Source organism: Hibiscus syriacus, unplaced genomic scaffold (genome assembly GCF_006381635.1).
Source record: "Hibiscus syriacus cultivar Baekdansim isolate YM2019G1 unplaced genomic scaffold, ASM638163v2 tig00110809_pilon, whole genome shotgun sequence".
Taxonomy (NCBI): domain Eukaryota; kingdom Viridiplantae; phylum Streptophyta; class Magnoliopsida; order Malvales; family Malvaceae; genus Hibiscus; species Hibiscus syriacus.
The window spans coordinates 869,827-885,482 of record NW_024062869.1 but is presented as its reverse complement, the minus strand read 5'-3'; the positions used below and the strand labels follow the sequence as shown (position 1 = coordinate 885,482).

Here is a 15,656-nt window from a genome sequence, read left to right as displayed (position 1 = left end):
AAAATCTTTTAAAAACTCGAAAAACTATTTAGCTTTTTTTTCCTGAACTAAAATTACTTTTGTTTTGGGGGAGGATAGGTCTGTAAACAAACCGAACGCACACGAACAGAGGTATGTTCATGTTCGTTCATTTAATAAATAAACGAACACGAGCATAAACGAACAAATATTTTTTTGTTCATGTTCGTTTATTAAGGAATATAATTTGTTCATGTTCGTTCATTTAATAAATAAACGAACATAAACGAACACGAACATAAACGAACACGAACATAAATGAACACGAACATAAACGTTGGAGACCCTACCCTACCTTCCATTGTTCTTTCATGAAAAATAGTCGACAATGCAAATCAACCAAATCTACAGTGATAAATAACGTAAGAGCTGATTAGCAGTGATGAAATGTTTGAAGATATCAAATATTTCGATCGATCTTTTAAAGATATTAAATAATTCACACGACTTTAATTTAACGATATAACATTTATCTTAGTGGTCCATAATTACATATGAACAATCATTTTTCACTACGTTATTCTAACAAATTCGCCGGCTAAAAGTTTTGTGACATCAATGTCAGACTTTAGTGAGGTTTGTTAATAATGGTCATTTCTGTTGGCAGAGTAGAAAATTTAACAGCATGAAGATTTCGAACGGTACAAATTGGACTACAAGGCAATAACATAGATCTGAAATCTCTTCGATGCTACATATCGTAACTGATATTATTGCTAAACCCACCATTCAAAATTTTAACGTACCTAAAGTCTACTCCACAACTAAAGATCACACAAGAACTATGAAAATAAAAGTTCATTGTCAAAGTGTATTTTCTACTTATTAATGAGTTCTTCCTGGAAAACTCTTTACTTCCGCTATTACACTCTTTTGCAGAAATTGCATAGAAACTTTTGACTTATTTTTTGGCAAATTCTATATATTTTTTTCTTTACTGATGCTCATATACTTCCGATTGTTACATTTATCTTCTCATCTATTTCTAGAAAGAAATATGATGTTTTCTTGAGTTTTAGATGTGAAGATACCTGCAATAACTTTACATATCAACTATTAAGCCAAATAAAACAGAGAAAGAAATGAAAGCATACCTGTAAAACTTCAGATTGCACTATAATATAACTTGTTTTGAAGCTTTCAACGATCGTCTTCACTCTCTAGTGAACACTAGGGTTTGGGAAAAAAGGGAGAAAATGAATATAGGTGTGAGGTGCCTCACGGGTTAACATATTAGATTTAATCTCCAAATAAAATTGGGTTAATTATGGAATTGGTCATCAGAATATCAGATTAATTAATATTTTTAAGATACTTACAAATTGGTCACCAAAATTGATTTAAGAAGATTGAGTTAAACATAAATGAATGAACATAAACGAACATAACCGAACGAACATAAACGAACATAACCGAACGAACATAACCGAACGTAAATGAACGAACGAAACCTATGTTCATGTTCGTTCATTTAATTAAACGAGCACAAAATCTTGTTCATGTTCGTTCATTTAATAAATAAACGCACATAAGCGAACTTCCCGCCGTACTGTTCATGTACGGTTCGCTGAACGTTCAGTTCATTTACAGGCCTAGGGAGGGATATATATAAAGACCAAATTTGACATTTATGGTTAATTTTTTAAAATAAATATTTTAATTTATCAATTCGATTTGATTTAATTTTAAATATAATTAAAATTTATATAAATATTATACATTAAAAATTATAAATATTATCAATACTTAGTTGATTTAGTGAATGATGCATTAGATCTTTTATGCATCTAAACCATGACATATGTGAATAGAACAAACTGAATTAGAAGAATCTGACATAATAATAAATCTTTCAAAATTCAATTTAAAATAGTTAATTAATAAATCGAATACATACTACTAAAAAAATAGAATATATCTTATTATAATTTAAGATGCTTAAATTTAGTGTGTATATTAGTATATCATATTATAATTTATGATGCTTAAATTTAGTGTGTATATTAGTTTCATCTGAGAGAAAATGATTAAAAGAAATGCGGAAGTTTCAATTATATTGCGCTTTGTATTTCATTCGGTGTTTCCATTCTCCACTGGTCTATCACTCTCTTCCTATTGGCATCGCCTAACGGTCTGGTTTCTTTCTCAGATATATATATTCGCTTTACCGATCTTTTTGCCTTGTCTTTTTTCTTCTAAGTTGTTCCTCTGTTTCTTATTGGATGCCGTTTGCCTTATCTCTGTTTTTTTTTAATTGCCGTAGACACCAGATCATCGAGTAAGTTTTCGTCAAACCTACGTTCATGTTTCTATCAAAAACGGTCGGCGCTTATGGATGAATCCAGGTTTCCTCAATCCTTGTGATCTTTGTTTATTGTTATGACTTCTGCTAGATAGTTTAACTTTGCGGGAATTGTATGTAGATTTCATCTTTGCATTTATTCAGTCAAACTCCTGTAGGTTCTTTGGGGAAAAAGAAAAAGAATTCCAGGTAAACTAAACGAGAATAATCTGGAAGCGTACTTGTATTTTATTTTGAGAAAAATAATCATCAGCTTTTTCTCCCATCTCGTGTTCAAACTCAAAGAAAATTTTGGTTTTGTTACTGCGTATGTTTCGGCTTAAACGATTAAAGAATATACTATTCTTTTTCCTTTTGTTACTTTAGAAAAAGAATTATATATAATAGCAAAAATAATAATAGTAAATTATTTATCAAAATCTTGATTGGTCAGATGTGGTTGATTCATTGCATTAAATAACAAATTTTGTTTAATCGATAAGATTGGCGCGCGATTGTGAACAAGCCACGCCCGGCTTTAATCTGAAAGCGTCGGGTGATCGCGCGATTTCCTCCGCGGCTACGGAAGCCAATTTTGCCGCCTTAGTCCCCAAACAAATTGTTTCTATAAATAGGTAAGCTGGAGCATACATTATACCCTTGGCAGTCCTTTGCAAAGCTAGTACAAGATGCGCCCTTTCCTGTTGTCCCGTTTCCGGTATTCAAAGCAGCCGTCAAAACGACATTTAATTTTGCGTAAGAAGTCGGTACGTTGCTAAAACCATCCATTTCATATATTTCCTACATGCGAGTGTTTCCTTGTTGTAAGTATTTTACTAACGTGGGTATGTTTAATTACGAGGGAAACAGGGAGAGAGAAATTCAGCAAAATACATGAGGAGGAGGCTTGGAAGGTTGAAGGTGGAGATGGAAGACATCAGCAAAGAGCAGCAAAGCATCAAGGACGAGCAGAGTCAAGTTCGAGCAAAATTCAATGCGGTCGAAGAAGAATACGAACAGCTTCGTAGCGAAACTAATCAAATTATTCAACAAACGGCCAACACTCAAATCCGACTCGGTCTGATGTTTGGTATCCTCGAGGCAAGAGATCAAGGCGATCTTGGCAAGGCTGCTCAATTAACTGGACTACTCCGGTAATCCATCCTGTTTCCTTTCTCTTCCCAACTGATGACTTTTAATTACAATTTTGCTTATATTATTTTCATTTTTTTTTCAGTGAAATTGTTGGCTGAGATAATCACTGCAAAGGTGGAGCACCACTGCGGCAGTACTTCAAAACTTAAACATCAAATTCCAGGCTCTCTTTCAAGGCAGAGTGAATCCAGTGGTGGATCCATGTGACTCCCTAGAGGAACACTTGCACACCTATTATTTTGAGGAAAAAATTAAATTTAGTTTAATTTGTTAGTAGAAATAGAAAAAGGTTAAGGAAATTTACATACCCAATTTTTTTTAAAAATAGAATATTATAATTTTAGACCTCCTGGGTGAATCCATTTCATCCAAAAGGCAATTCAGTCCGTACTGATCTGAAGGGCAAACATGTCGTCTACAGCAATGTTTGTTATTTTGATCAGATCTTAAATCTATTCATTCATGTACTAAACGTGTGGCGGTGTTAATCGTATTTAAATGTTATGAGTTGTGATTGTAACTTTTGAAATTTCTTATATTCAAGGGTTGTTCCAGTGTATTCATATTGTGACACTGTATGATATATTAATAATCAAAATCACAAAATTTTATTGGTAATCTATCCGTATTCACCAATTATACAATATAATATATAAGATATGTGGTGCAAAAAGGGATGCTTAGTGTACAAACTTATAAAAGATTGGTGACGATGACTTCGAATAAAATTTGATTAGATATTATAATTTTGTCTTATGTTCTTGTGTTTTTGTCATCTGTGTAAGGATGAAGAGTATTTTCTAGAAAGGTAAATAAAACATGTTTATATGTTTAATTTAAATATCTTAGCTAAATTTAGTAGAATAAATTGTTATAACAACATACCTGTAGATTATTTTTAAATGAAAAATACAAGTCTATTGAGCGATCACAGTGGTAAAAAGAAGTGTTGCTCTTCCTAAAGATTGCGAACTCAAACAGTTGTGTCTGTAGAGCATGTGTATCAACTGTCAACGACTAAGAAAATTCAATAGAGAAAATATTACATGAAAATTAAATGATTAACACTCATGATACATTCTTTCGGTGCATTCATTGTCTTGTAAGGAGATATTGATTCCCTTCAATTGTGTTTTCACTACAGCAAAACATGTTTTTAGTGGCGTTATTTTTAGTCCTTACGGCGTTTTTAAGCACCGCTAAAAAGACTATCGGTACTAGGAAGAGTGCCGCTAAAACGAACGCTGGCGTTTGTGAACCTAAAACGTCGCAAAAGGTTGAGTTGTATAGCGTCATTTGTTCTTTCAAACGCCGCTATATGTTGTGATTTATAGTGACATTTTTGTTCACAAACGCTGCTAATTTTTCTGTCTTTAGTGTCTTTTTTGCCACAAACGCCACTAATTTTCTTATCTTTAGTGGCATTTTTTGCCACAAACACCGCTAATTCTCTTGTCTTTAGTGGTATTTTTTCCAAATATGACGTTACTTCTCTCGTCTTTAGTAGCCTTTTTTTGCCACAAACGACACTAATTATATTGTTTTTAGTGGTGTTTTTAATACAAAACGGCGCTATATATTATGATTTGTAGTGACATTTTTACCACAAACGTAACTATTTGCAAAAGGTTGGCATAGGCAGGTTTGATTGGATTGCTCTTCATAAGCCTTAAACTTCCATTAATGCTAATATAATATTATTTTACTGATGAGTTTAAACCTTGGGTCTGATGGCATTTAAAGAGCTGGTAATGACAACTGTTATTTTGCAATAACCAAAAGCAATGGTCTAGACAGTATGAACAAATGAGTAACTATTATAAATAATGAGTCTTCTCAGAAGAGAGTAGCTTTCCCCTTTTCCAAGCAATGTTTCAACTTTTTTTCATCAAATAGTAAACTTATAGAAGAATCAACTCAGTTCATTTCATTAAAAACAATAACAAGTGTCGGTGAAAATGGAAAATAAAGAAAAAAAGTTTTTAACTTGAACCTAGAACGAAACAAATTAACAAAACCTTGCTGTATAATATAAAACAAAAGAAGTTTGTAACTTGAACCTAGAAACATAAACAAACTATGAAGGGCACTTAAATTATTCATTTCCATTAAAAATTTCAAAACCTGGAATCATAAACAAACCAATCATGACAAGCATTAAAAATTTCAAAATTGAGAAAGATACTACCCTACCAGCTAAAGATATATGTGAACTGTTAAATAGTAAAAGGATTTAGCATCCAAGTTCTCAGTCAACAACGCGGTTCATAGAGGTTTACCATTACTGTAGAAGACATAGACAAGAATGCACCAACAAAACCCCTTTTGAAGGTTTACCTCCAAATAACTGCAAAAAGCATGTAGCTGCATCCATAAAAAAAACTCATAGCTAATAATCTGAGTAAAGGGGAAGAAAAACACTGTAATACTAGTGAAAAAAATGAAAAAGAATGTAAAATTGCATATATTCTCCAATAAAAAACACCACTTATGTCCACATGCCTAATTGAACAAACTAATGAACTAGTCATGTCACAACCGCAGGAAAATAAATGAATCTATGGGTGCCATTAAATTATACAGAAAAACATATGAAATATTAACAACACACAATAATATTCTTAAAAAGATCACTGAATCAAAGCCAGTAATAATAAATGTGTATGTGTTAAAGGAAAGAAAAGACAAGAAAAAAAGAAACAAAAAACATTTAACATCTAAGTTTACTAGCTTGTAGAGTCTACAGGTAGATATAATAGCACACAAACCTGAATGAATCCACGCGCGCCTTCAAGAAAGAGGAGGTTATACCACTCAAATATGGCAAAATGAGGGAGTACAAGCATGGAATTCAAGGATATGAATTTTGGCTCCTAATGACCTGCAAGAAGAAATAACTCAGCAAGAAAAAGAAATCAGAAATAACTTCTCCAGGGAATGAATAAACTCATCAAGACAACTATCGAGAAGAGATGCTGGTATACTTGTATTTATATAAATGATAGAGAAACAAGCATGCTTGAGATTATTAAAAGGAATTCATGGATGAAAATAAATGTTAAGTGTTGCGGAATACGACTATCGGATAAAGCAAAATCACAACTGATAATTTGAGAAAATAAAAATGAAGATAAAGAAGACATAAATTTTACGTGTAAAACCCCTAAATAATATAGGGTAAAAACCATAGGCAACGGTAGAAGAATTTCACTATGAGAAAATAGGAATTACAACTTCTCTCGATCTACCAAGGAGAAAACAATGATAATTCTCTCTTGATAAAAAAAGGAGAAAACAACTCTCAAGAAACTCTCTAAATTCTCTAGTATTGGGAGAAAGCTAGAATGATTTGGGATGATTTTAAAGCTAAATGGGTTAGGGTATTTATAGTTGAAGCTTAAGGACTAATCTTGTAAATATCCTAAAGTCCAATGACTAAAAACAATTTTCCCATGCAAAATATTCAACACCTAATTCGGTGCCTACAATTCCTTTTTTTCAAAGTTTTAGGTGGAATTGATTTTTTCAATTCCAACTTTCGGTGGAATGCATCAATTTTCAACAATCTCCCACTTGAAGATTTGATTGAAACAATCATATCTTCACACCATTCTTTCTACCTTGTACCTTCATGTTGCTTACATTTCTAACAGGCCACAAGAGGATCGACACCGAGTAAATTTATCAACATTGATCGCCTTCGCCATGAAATCTGCTATGTTGTCTTTGGTATAGATATTCTGCATATCTACCGTCCATTCTTCCACCTTTTCACGAATGAAATGGTACTGAACTCATATATGCTTTTTCCTTGAATGAAATGTTGGATTCCTTGCTAGATGCAAGGCACTTTGGCTGTCACAAAACAAAGAGACATACTCTTGATTGTGCCCAAGCTCCTCCAATAGCATCTTCAACCAAATTGCTTCTTTACTGGCTTGTGTAGCTGCTACATATTCTGCCTCTGTTGTGGATATAGCCATAACTGACTGCAATTTTAAAACCCAGCTTTAAACACATATCCTATCGTAGATTTGCTTTTATCCAAACCCCCTGCATAGTCAGAATCTACATACCCATTGATTAGTAAGTTTGATCCTCCGTAACATAATGCAACATTTGAGGTCCCTTTGATGTATCTCAGGATCCTCTTTACTGTATTTCAATGATCTTTGCCTGGATTCACCATGTACCGACTAACAACTCCCACAGCTTGTACAATGTCTGGTCTTGTGTATATTATATCGAACATTAAACTTCCCACTGCCGATGCATACGGCACTCGAGACATCTCCATCATCTCTTCTTCACTGCTAGGACTCATACTGGAGGATAATTTGAAGTTAATAGGAAGAGGGGTAGAAATTGGCTTACAATCTTGCATGTTGAATCATGACAAGATCTTCTTCAAGTAATTCTTTTGTGAAAGCCAAATCTTCATATTACTTTCGTCTCGGTGAATTTGCATCTCTAAAATCTTGTTTGCTGATCTCAAGTCCTTTATTTCAAATTTCCTAGCCATATGTGCCTTTAATTCTTCAATATGATCTTTGTTGGGTCATGCAACCAACATGTCATCCACATACAACAACAATATAACAAAATCGTTATCACCAAACCTCTTGAAACAAACACAAGGGTCTGCGTTAAGTCTGTTGTATCCAAGGCATATAATGAAGGAATCAAATCTCTTATACCAACACATTGGCACATGCTTTAGACCGTACAGAGATTTGTTCAACCTGCAAACCAAGTTCTTCTTTTCTTTTTCTTCAAAACCTTCAGGCTGGAGCATATAAATCTCTTCTTTAAGATTTCCATGAAGAAAAGCTGTTTTAACATCTAGTTGCTCTAGATGTAAATTCAATGTAGCACACATTGCCAAAACTACTCGAATTGTTGTTAGTTGAACCATAGGAGAAAAGATTTCATTGAAATCAATACCTTCTTTTTGAGCATATCCTTTGACCACCAGTCTTGCACGATACCTCTCAACTTGATCGTCACAATTTCGCTTGATTTTGAAGACCCATTTGTTACCAATTAGCTTCCTTCCATGTGGTAGTGGCACAAGGTCTCATGTATTATTTTTATGAAGGGCTTCGATTTCTTCTTGCATCGCCATCATCCATAGTGAAGCATCTGAGTTGTTTATTACCTCCTGGTATGTTGATGGCTCATCGTCCTTTGTTAAAAGACAGTATGGAATTTTTCCTTCTATAACATAATCTGAGTACCAATTGGGACGTCTTCTCAGACGATCTGATTGACGAGTTGTTGGAGCTTCAGAACTCTCTGGTTCTTGTTCATCATGTGCTGGTTCTGCTTCAGAAAAATCTCCTTGTTCAAACTCCTTTTCCACATGCATCTGTGTAGTCTCTGAATTTTCAGTGCTACCATCTTCTTCTTCTCTTTGTAGCTTATCTTCTACAAAGATAACATCTCTGCTAATGATCACTTTGCGGGCAGTGGGATCCCACAAACAATACCCCTTTACACCATCAGCATACCCCAAGAATTTGCATTTTCTGGATTTTGGATCCAACTTTGAAATTTCTTGGGAGTTGTACATCATGTACATAATACTTCCAAATACATGGAGGTTTGAATAATCAGCTGGTTTACCAGTCCATATCTTCATTGGTGTCTTCAGATCTATTCAATTGATGTAGCTCGATTCACCAAATAACAGGCGGAATTGACTGCTTCTGCCCATAATGATTTTTCTAGGCCTGCATCCCTCAACATTGCTCTTGTTCTTTCTAACAAGGTTCTGTTCATATGCTCTGCCACTCCATTTTTTTGAGGAATGTTCGCCACTGCGAACTGTCTTTTGATGCCTTTTTTCCTGTAAAGGTCATCAAATTCTTCACTTGTGTATTCTCCTTCATTATCTGTTCTGAAACACTTGATCTTATTTCTAGAATCAAGTTCCACCAGCACTTTGAAGTTTTTGAAAGTTGAAAAACGTCTGACTTCTTCTTAATAGGATACACCCAACATCTCTTGGAGTAGTCATCAATAAATGAGACAAAGTATTTTGCTCCGCCTAAGGATGTAACTGGTGTTTGTCATACGTCAGAGTGAACATATTCTAGAACACTTTTTCCTCTAGAATTTGATGTGTTGAATTTCAACCGGTGCTGCTTACTTGTTATGCAGTGCTCACACAAAGTAAGTGATACATTTGTTAAGCTTAGAAGTAGCTTTTGCTCCACAAGGACTTTCATTCCTTGTTCTGACATGTGTCAAAGTTTCTGATGCCATAACATTGCAGAATCTGAACTACATGAGGAAACAAAGGCTTCTGCTTCTAGCAAAGTCTCTCCGTTTAGCATGTACAAGTTTGTTGTTATCTTTTCACCTTTCATCACCACAAGCGCTCTACGAAACACCTTTATGATTCTTTTCTGTGTTTCAATTGTGCTTACATTATTATCCAACAATATTAATTTTTTATATTTAAGAATATAATAAAATATATAATTATTTAGAAATAACAAAAATGGCTAACATCGATTAACTATATATAATTATGAACGGACTTGCATAATTTAAGGTACTATTGAAAAAGTCTAACCATATCAAGATAAGAACACCGATAAATATAATTAACGTTAATATCAATTCTAAAAATAAATCCCTAAAAGCTCGCTTAATATATTATGATCCTTTATCCTCAGATCCGACTGGCCTCTTTATATAACGATGCTGGTTCCTTGTTTTCCCAATATCAGTCACAGGGCTAAAATTAAATATTGAGGGAACTCCAGAAGGCTTAGGGACCAAAGAAGCGTATTTTCCATTTGGACTCGGTCCCTTTGCATTTTGTTTTTCGCTCCTCCAAATTCCATAAACAATTTTGCTTACAAATCTCAGTCTATTTTAGTTTTTTTTAATCCAAGTCGTTAACTATGGTGGCACACGACACTATCAAGGAGAAGAAGAATGGTTTGAAACCAAGAGTGAAGAGTTTCAAAGTGAGAGTCACACGAGTAAAAACAGATTTGAAAAAGATGATAATGGAGTACCAAAGATGCGTAAAAGAGAAGCAAAGAATTATCAGAGATATTGTTAAATGTCAATGCTATGGCAAATTTATTCTAATCTAGGATAATAAATTTTTCTTCAGGCCTTTTACGTGCCGCACATCTCGAACAACTTTAATTGTTCCATCATACATCTTCAATTTGATGGTTCACACGCCAACGATCTCTAAGGCATGATCATTGTAATTATACACATATCCTCCTGAAACAGGTTCATAATGATGAAACCATTCTCTTCTTGAGATCATATGATATGTTGCTCCCGAATCAATGAGCCATATATTTACAAATCTTTTTCTGCCTTCCACGGTGGTTGACGCTTCACAGCATAGAGTATCTCCATCATTTGAAGTGTTTGCGGTATTGCCTTGTGGATTGAAGTTTTTATTTAGACTCCAACAATCCTTCTTCAAGTGACCCTTCTTTCCACAATTGTAGCACTTTAAATTCTTTTTACTTCTCGACTTCGATCTACCATGTTTGTGACTGCTGTTTTGGCCACGTTCTGTTAATCTCCCTCTCATCGTTGTCAACACTTCTGCTTGTTGCAGATTTACTTGTCTGTCTTCCTTGTTCTTGCACCGATTTTCTTCTTATAGAACAGCAGATGCAACGTCATCGAAGACTAGACTGGTGACATTACTGTTTGTCAAGTTGATGATGAGTTGATCATACGAATCTGGTAGACTTTGAAGTAGAAGTTCAGAACATTCTTGTTCTCCTATTGAACATCTTAAATATGTAAGCTGAGAAAATAAAGTGTTCAGTGTGTTTAAGTGCTCCATTACTAAAATAGATTCTGGCATACAAAGAGTGTACAATTTCCTCTTAAGGAAAATTTTATTGTGCAACGATGTGGCATCGTACAATTTGGTGAGATGATCCTATATCTCCTTAGTTGTCTTCTTCTCCTCGATGCTTGACAATACTTCATCTGCTAATGCTAGATGAAAGTTGACCATATCATTCCGGTCCATTTCAATCAATTTGTTGTCATCTGTGAAATATACATGCATTTTACTGATAGCTACTAGACAACCGTCTTTCCTCATGATGTCATTCATCTTCAATTTCCACAATGAGAAATTTCTCTCATTGAATTTTTCAATATTAAATTCCGTTGTCATAGCTTCTATTACTGATAGCTCCCACTATTTCACTATCGTGAATAGTTCTCTGGAACCTTCAAAGAATGGGTAATACCTTCTTACTTTCTTATGTTGGAGGATCCACCTTTTGGTGGTAACCACAAAGATAATAAGCAGATATTACACACTCAAATCTGGCTCTGATACCAATTGTTGCGGAATACGGCTATCAGATAGAGTAAAATCGTAACTGATAATTTGAGAAAATAAAAATGAAGATAAATAAGACACAAATTTTACGTGGAAAACCCCTAAATAATATAGGGTAAAAACCACGGGCAACGGTAGAAGAATTTCACTATGAGAAAATAGGAATTACAACTTATCTCGATCTACCTAGGAGAAAACAATGATAATTCTCTCTTGATAAAAAAGAGAAAACAACTCTCAAGAAACTCTCTAAATTCTCTAGTATTGGGAGAAAGCTAGAATGATTTGGAATGATTTTGAAGCTAAATGTGTTAGATTATTTATAGTTGAAGCTTAAAGACTAATTTTGTAAATACCCTAAAGTCCAGAAACTAAAAACAATTTTCCCATGCAAAATATTCAACACCTAATTCGATGCCTACAATTCCCTTTTTCAAAGTTTTAGGTGGAATTGATTTTTTCAATTACTGTCGGTGGAATGCATCAATTTTCAACATTAAGGGATCATGTGCATACCGGCATATTTCTGATTTAGGTCTAGACTTGCGGTCAAGAGCAAAATGGTTGCCAAAGTGAATCTCCTGGAAAAGTCCAGGATAGTGCTTCTCTAACCACTCAATTGTATGGTCCTTAATCACATTCTGCCGAGACCTACTCATAAATTTAAGAAAGACCAGCTTCTGCGCAGAGGTCAAAGACAAATGCATTATTAAAGAAGATGGTATGCATACATACGTTACAACCGAAAGGCTACAGAATCTTGATAACTTGTGAAGGGTCATCTTGATACCTTTCTTGAAATACGGTGTATTGAAGAACTCGTGGACACGGATATCGGCTGTCAAAACAAGAAAACAGGGCATGTTCTGAAATAGTCCTTAGACAAAGCAAACTCAACAAAAGTTAAGGATTGAATGTTTTTTCAGAAAAGTTTATTAAAAAAAATACACGCAAAATGCAGAAACATTAGCAAGTTCGCAAAAGTTTACAACTGATACGTATTGAGCTTAATCAGATACTATTCCTTTTTTTTTTCCGGATGAAAAAATAAATTCCTCAAATCTCTTCCTAACATGGATCTACTTGGCCTGTTTACTTAAAGTTGCAACAAACCCACAAAGGACTACACCTAGGTTGAGAACCTTTAACTTTCATCCAAAATTAAAGGCTAAAATCAGCGCAATTTATACATGGAATTTGAGGAATTTCATATAGTAGTAGCAGCAGCATCTTACTGCATGCCTTTTTGTCACATTAATTTAAATAGACATATGCATCAACATCAACAGAGGAGTTAACAAGTATGTTTGCCGATACCTTCATCACGAGAACAATTCCATATCTGTAATAAAATAAACAACGAATTACAAAATTTATTGAACAAACATAAATCAATATCAAAATTGATTTTGTCTGTCATTTATCGGTTGGCAGGTTGCTATTTTTGGCAAACAAATTGATGGATAATTCAAGGGCGACTTTCGGACGGTTCAACGGCATGACTCGGGCAACGGTGACCATAATAAACATCTCTGATGACGGTGGCGGTTCAGCCTCCAACTCCAAGTACATATTCGGGGGAAGATTGGGAGTAGCTATACTTGTGGTGGCGGCTATAATATTCATGATATTAAAGAGCAAAAGATCGGGTCCTGGATGCAGCTTTTCTTGCCAGGGTAGCTGCCAGATCACCTCCTCTAACTCCTGTGTTGTTCATTCTAAAAATAATGTTGAGAACGTGTGAGATGCATAATATATAAAGGGCGTGCGTGCATGTATACATAGTTACATACATGCCAATAAGTTCATTTTTTTACGTTGATGTAAAATAAGCCCCGAAGGCATCTATACAAAGTTCACACCTAACTTCAAAGATAGGGGGGGGAAAAACTCCCAAGAATTATCCAAATTATTACCCCTAAATTTGTAGCCACTGATTCTCAACATGAATCTAAAATATTACAACTAATATTACAATACACCTCACCTTATTACTAGTGAAATATATATAAAACTAAAATTTATTTTTATTTTTTTACAAGGCTGGGATCATTCTAGAGCTATTTTGATAATGCAAATTTAATATGATAATTTTGAATGCAATATATATATATATATTTATTGTGCCATGTTTTTAGAGTTTCACAACTTCTTTTATTAGGAGAAATTTGAGTGGAATAACATCTTTATGTTTGAAAATTTCAGAGATCAAATTGAAGAAGAAAAATAATTAAATACTAGTTGATAATGAAATACATCTTTAGAGAGAAAAATACTGTTTAATCTAAAATTAATCAAACTTTGCTAAAATATTAAATTTTTATATTTAAGAATATAATGAAACATATAATTATTTAAAAATAACAAAAATGGCCAACGTCGATTAACTATATATAATTATGAACGGACTTGCATAATTTAAGGTACTATTGAAAAAGTCTAACCATATCAAGATAAGAACACCGATAAATCTAATTAACGTTAATATCAATTCTAAAAATAAATCCCTAAAAGCTCGCTTAATATATTGTGATCCTTTAGCCTCGGATCCGACTGGCCTCTTTATATAACGATGCTGGTTCCTTGTTTTTCCAATATCAGTCACAGGGCTAAAATTAAATATTGAGGGAACTCCAAAAGGCTTAGGGACCAAAGAAGCCTATTTTCCATTTGGACTCGGTCCCTCTGCATTTTGGTTGTCGCTCCTCCAAATTCCATAAACAATTTTGCTTACAAATCTCAGTCTGTTTTAGTATTTTTTTTGAATCCAAGCCGTTAACTATGGTGGCACACGGCACGATCAAGGAGAAGAAGAATGGTTTGAAACCAAGAGTGAAGAGTTTCAAAGTGAGAGTCACACGAGTAAAAACAGATTTGAAAAAGATGATAATGGAGGACCAAAGATGCGTAAAAGAGGAGCAAAGAATTATCGGAGATATTGTTAAATGTCAGTGCGATGAAGCGGGTTTGGAAACTCAAGTGATTGTGAAGCAATCGAGTTCCAATAAGGTTCGGCTTGATATTGTGTTCAATATCGTAGGAGCTCATAGAGACGATGACATTGAAATCTTATAGCTTCATTAGCTCCGCTTCTGATAAAACGAAGCTACAGCTTTTTGTTTTCTTTTAAATGTAAATATTAACGTCCTCTCATCAGCAATATAAAGAGAGAATGCAACATTGCATTCTGTTTTGCTTCATAAACAAACATCTTTTATAATGCTTTTTCTGCGTTTGCAGCATTAAAATAGAATCCTAAATTGATTTTCTCTTATATTTATATTATTAATTTTCTTGTTTAATTCATCATCTGATCTCTTCCCTCTCAAAGAACCATTGAATGCATGCACACTTCAAGCAAAAAAACATGTCTCTTCCCAAAGCTTTCAATGTTTATAGATCAAATAATTTTAAATTTTAAATCCTTAAAAAATAATCGTCTTAAAACGACGTTGCTTCCAGGAAATGCTCGACATTCTTCTTCTGGTTTCCAAGTTACATACGCTGTTCATGCGACCATTAATCAAGCCATCATATGTAGATGCATGGTTGGTCTATAGGCGTCTTCTGGGGTTCATTTAACGCACGTTATCGAGAAGAAAATGAAGATAGTAGCACCATCATTGCCCGTTTTACTTGTCCATTTGGTCTTTTATAAAGCTTTACCATCTGCTATGCCTGATTGTTCCTTTCTAAAGGACGTATTCTGGGAACAAACATTTACCTTTTGGTTTAGCTGTTTTTTTTAATAACCCGATTTATTAATCGACTAATCCGGATCAAGTACCGTAGAGGTGTTTTAACGTTTTTAAATGAATGAAAAAGAAAAAGGAAATATAAATAAACAATAAACCA

General features: G+C 34.0%; 2 protein-coding genes across 2 annotated transcripts; one reads left to right on the top strand and one right to left on the bottom strand.

Annotated features, from left to right (window-relative positions):
* The first annotated feature begins 2,837 nt into the window (after nucleotides 1–2,837).
* On the top strand, nucleotides 2,838–3,932 carry LOC120141490. Its single transcript, XM_039156342.1, has 3 exons — nucleotides 2,838–3,066; nucleotides 3,170–3,453; nucleotides 3,537–3,932. Exons 1-3 carry the CDS (start codon nucleotides 2,989–2,991, stop codon nucleotides 3,550–3,552), a joined length of 378 nt encoding a protein of 125 aa, XP_039012273.1. The 5' UTR covers nucleotides 2,838–2,988; the 3' UTR covers nucleotides 3,553–3,932.
* Nucleotides 3,933–6,268: 2,336 nt separating this feature from the next.
* LOC120141419 lies at nucleotides 6,269–12,788 on the bottom strand. Its single transcript, XM_039156296.1, has 3 exons — nucleotides 12,537–12,788; nucleotides 12,318–12,452; nucleotides 6,269–6,335 (listed from the first exon to the last, which is right to left on the bottom strand). Exons 1-3 carry the CDS (start codon nucleotides 12,662–12,664, stop codon nucleotides 6,269–6,271), a joined length of 330 nt encoding a protein of 109 aa, XP_039012227.1. The 5' UTR covers nucleotides 12,665–12,788.
* Nucleotides 12,789–15,656: the final 2,868 nt, after the last annotated feature.

Bases quoted from the DNA above. Each gene is read 5' to 3' on its own strand.
- LOC120141419 (XM_039156296.1), bottom strand. From the start codon at position 12,664: ATGCCCTGTTTTCTTGTTTTGACAGCCGATATCCGTGTCCACGAGTTC. The intron at 12,453-12,536 runs GTATGTATGCAT...ATTTATGAGTAG, and splicing joins TGTAGCCTTTCGGTTGTAAC to GTCTCGGCAGAATGTGATTA. The intron at 6,336-12,317 runs GTATGCACATGA...TTCTTCTTGCAG, and splicing joins CCTAAATCAGAAATATGCCG to GTCATTAGGAGCCAAAATTC.
- LOC120141490 (XM_039156342.1), top strand. From the start codon at position 2,989: ATGCGCCCTTTCCTGTTGTCCCGTTTCCGGTATTCAAAGCAGCCGTCA. The intron at 3,067-3,169 runs GTACGTTGCTAA...CGAGGGAAACAG, and splicing joins TAATTTTGCGTAAGAAGTCG to GGAGAGAGAAATTCAGCAAA.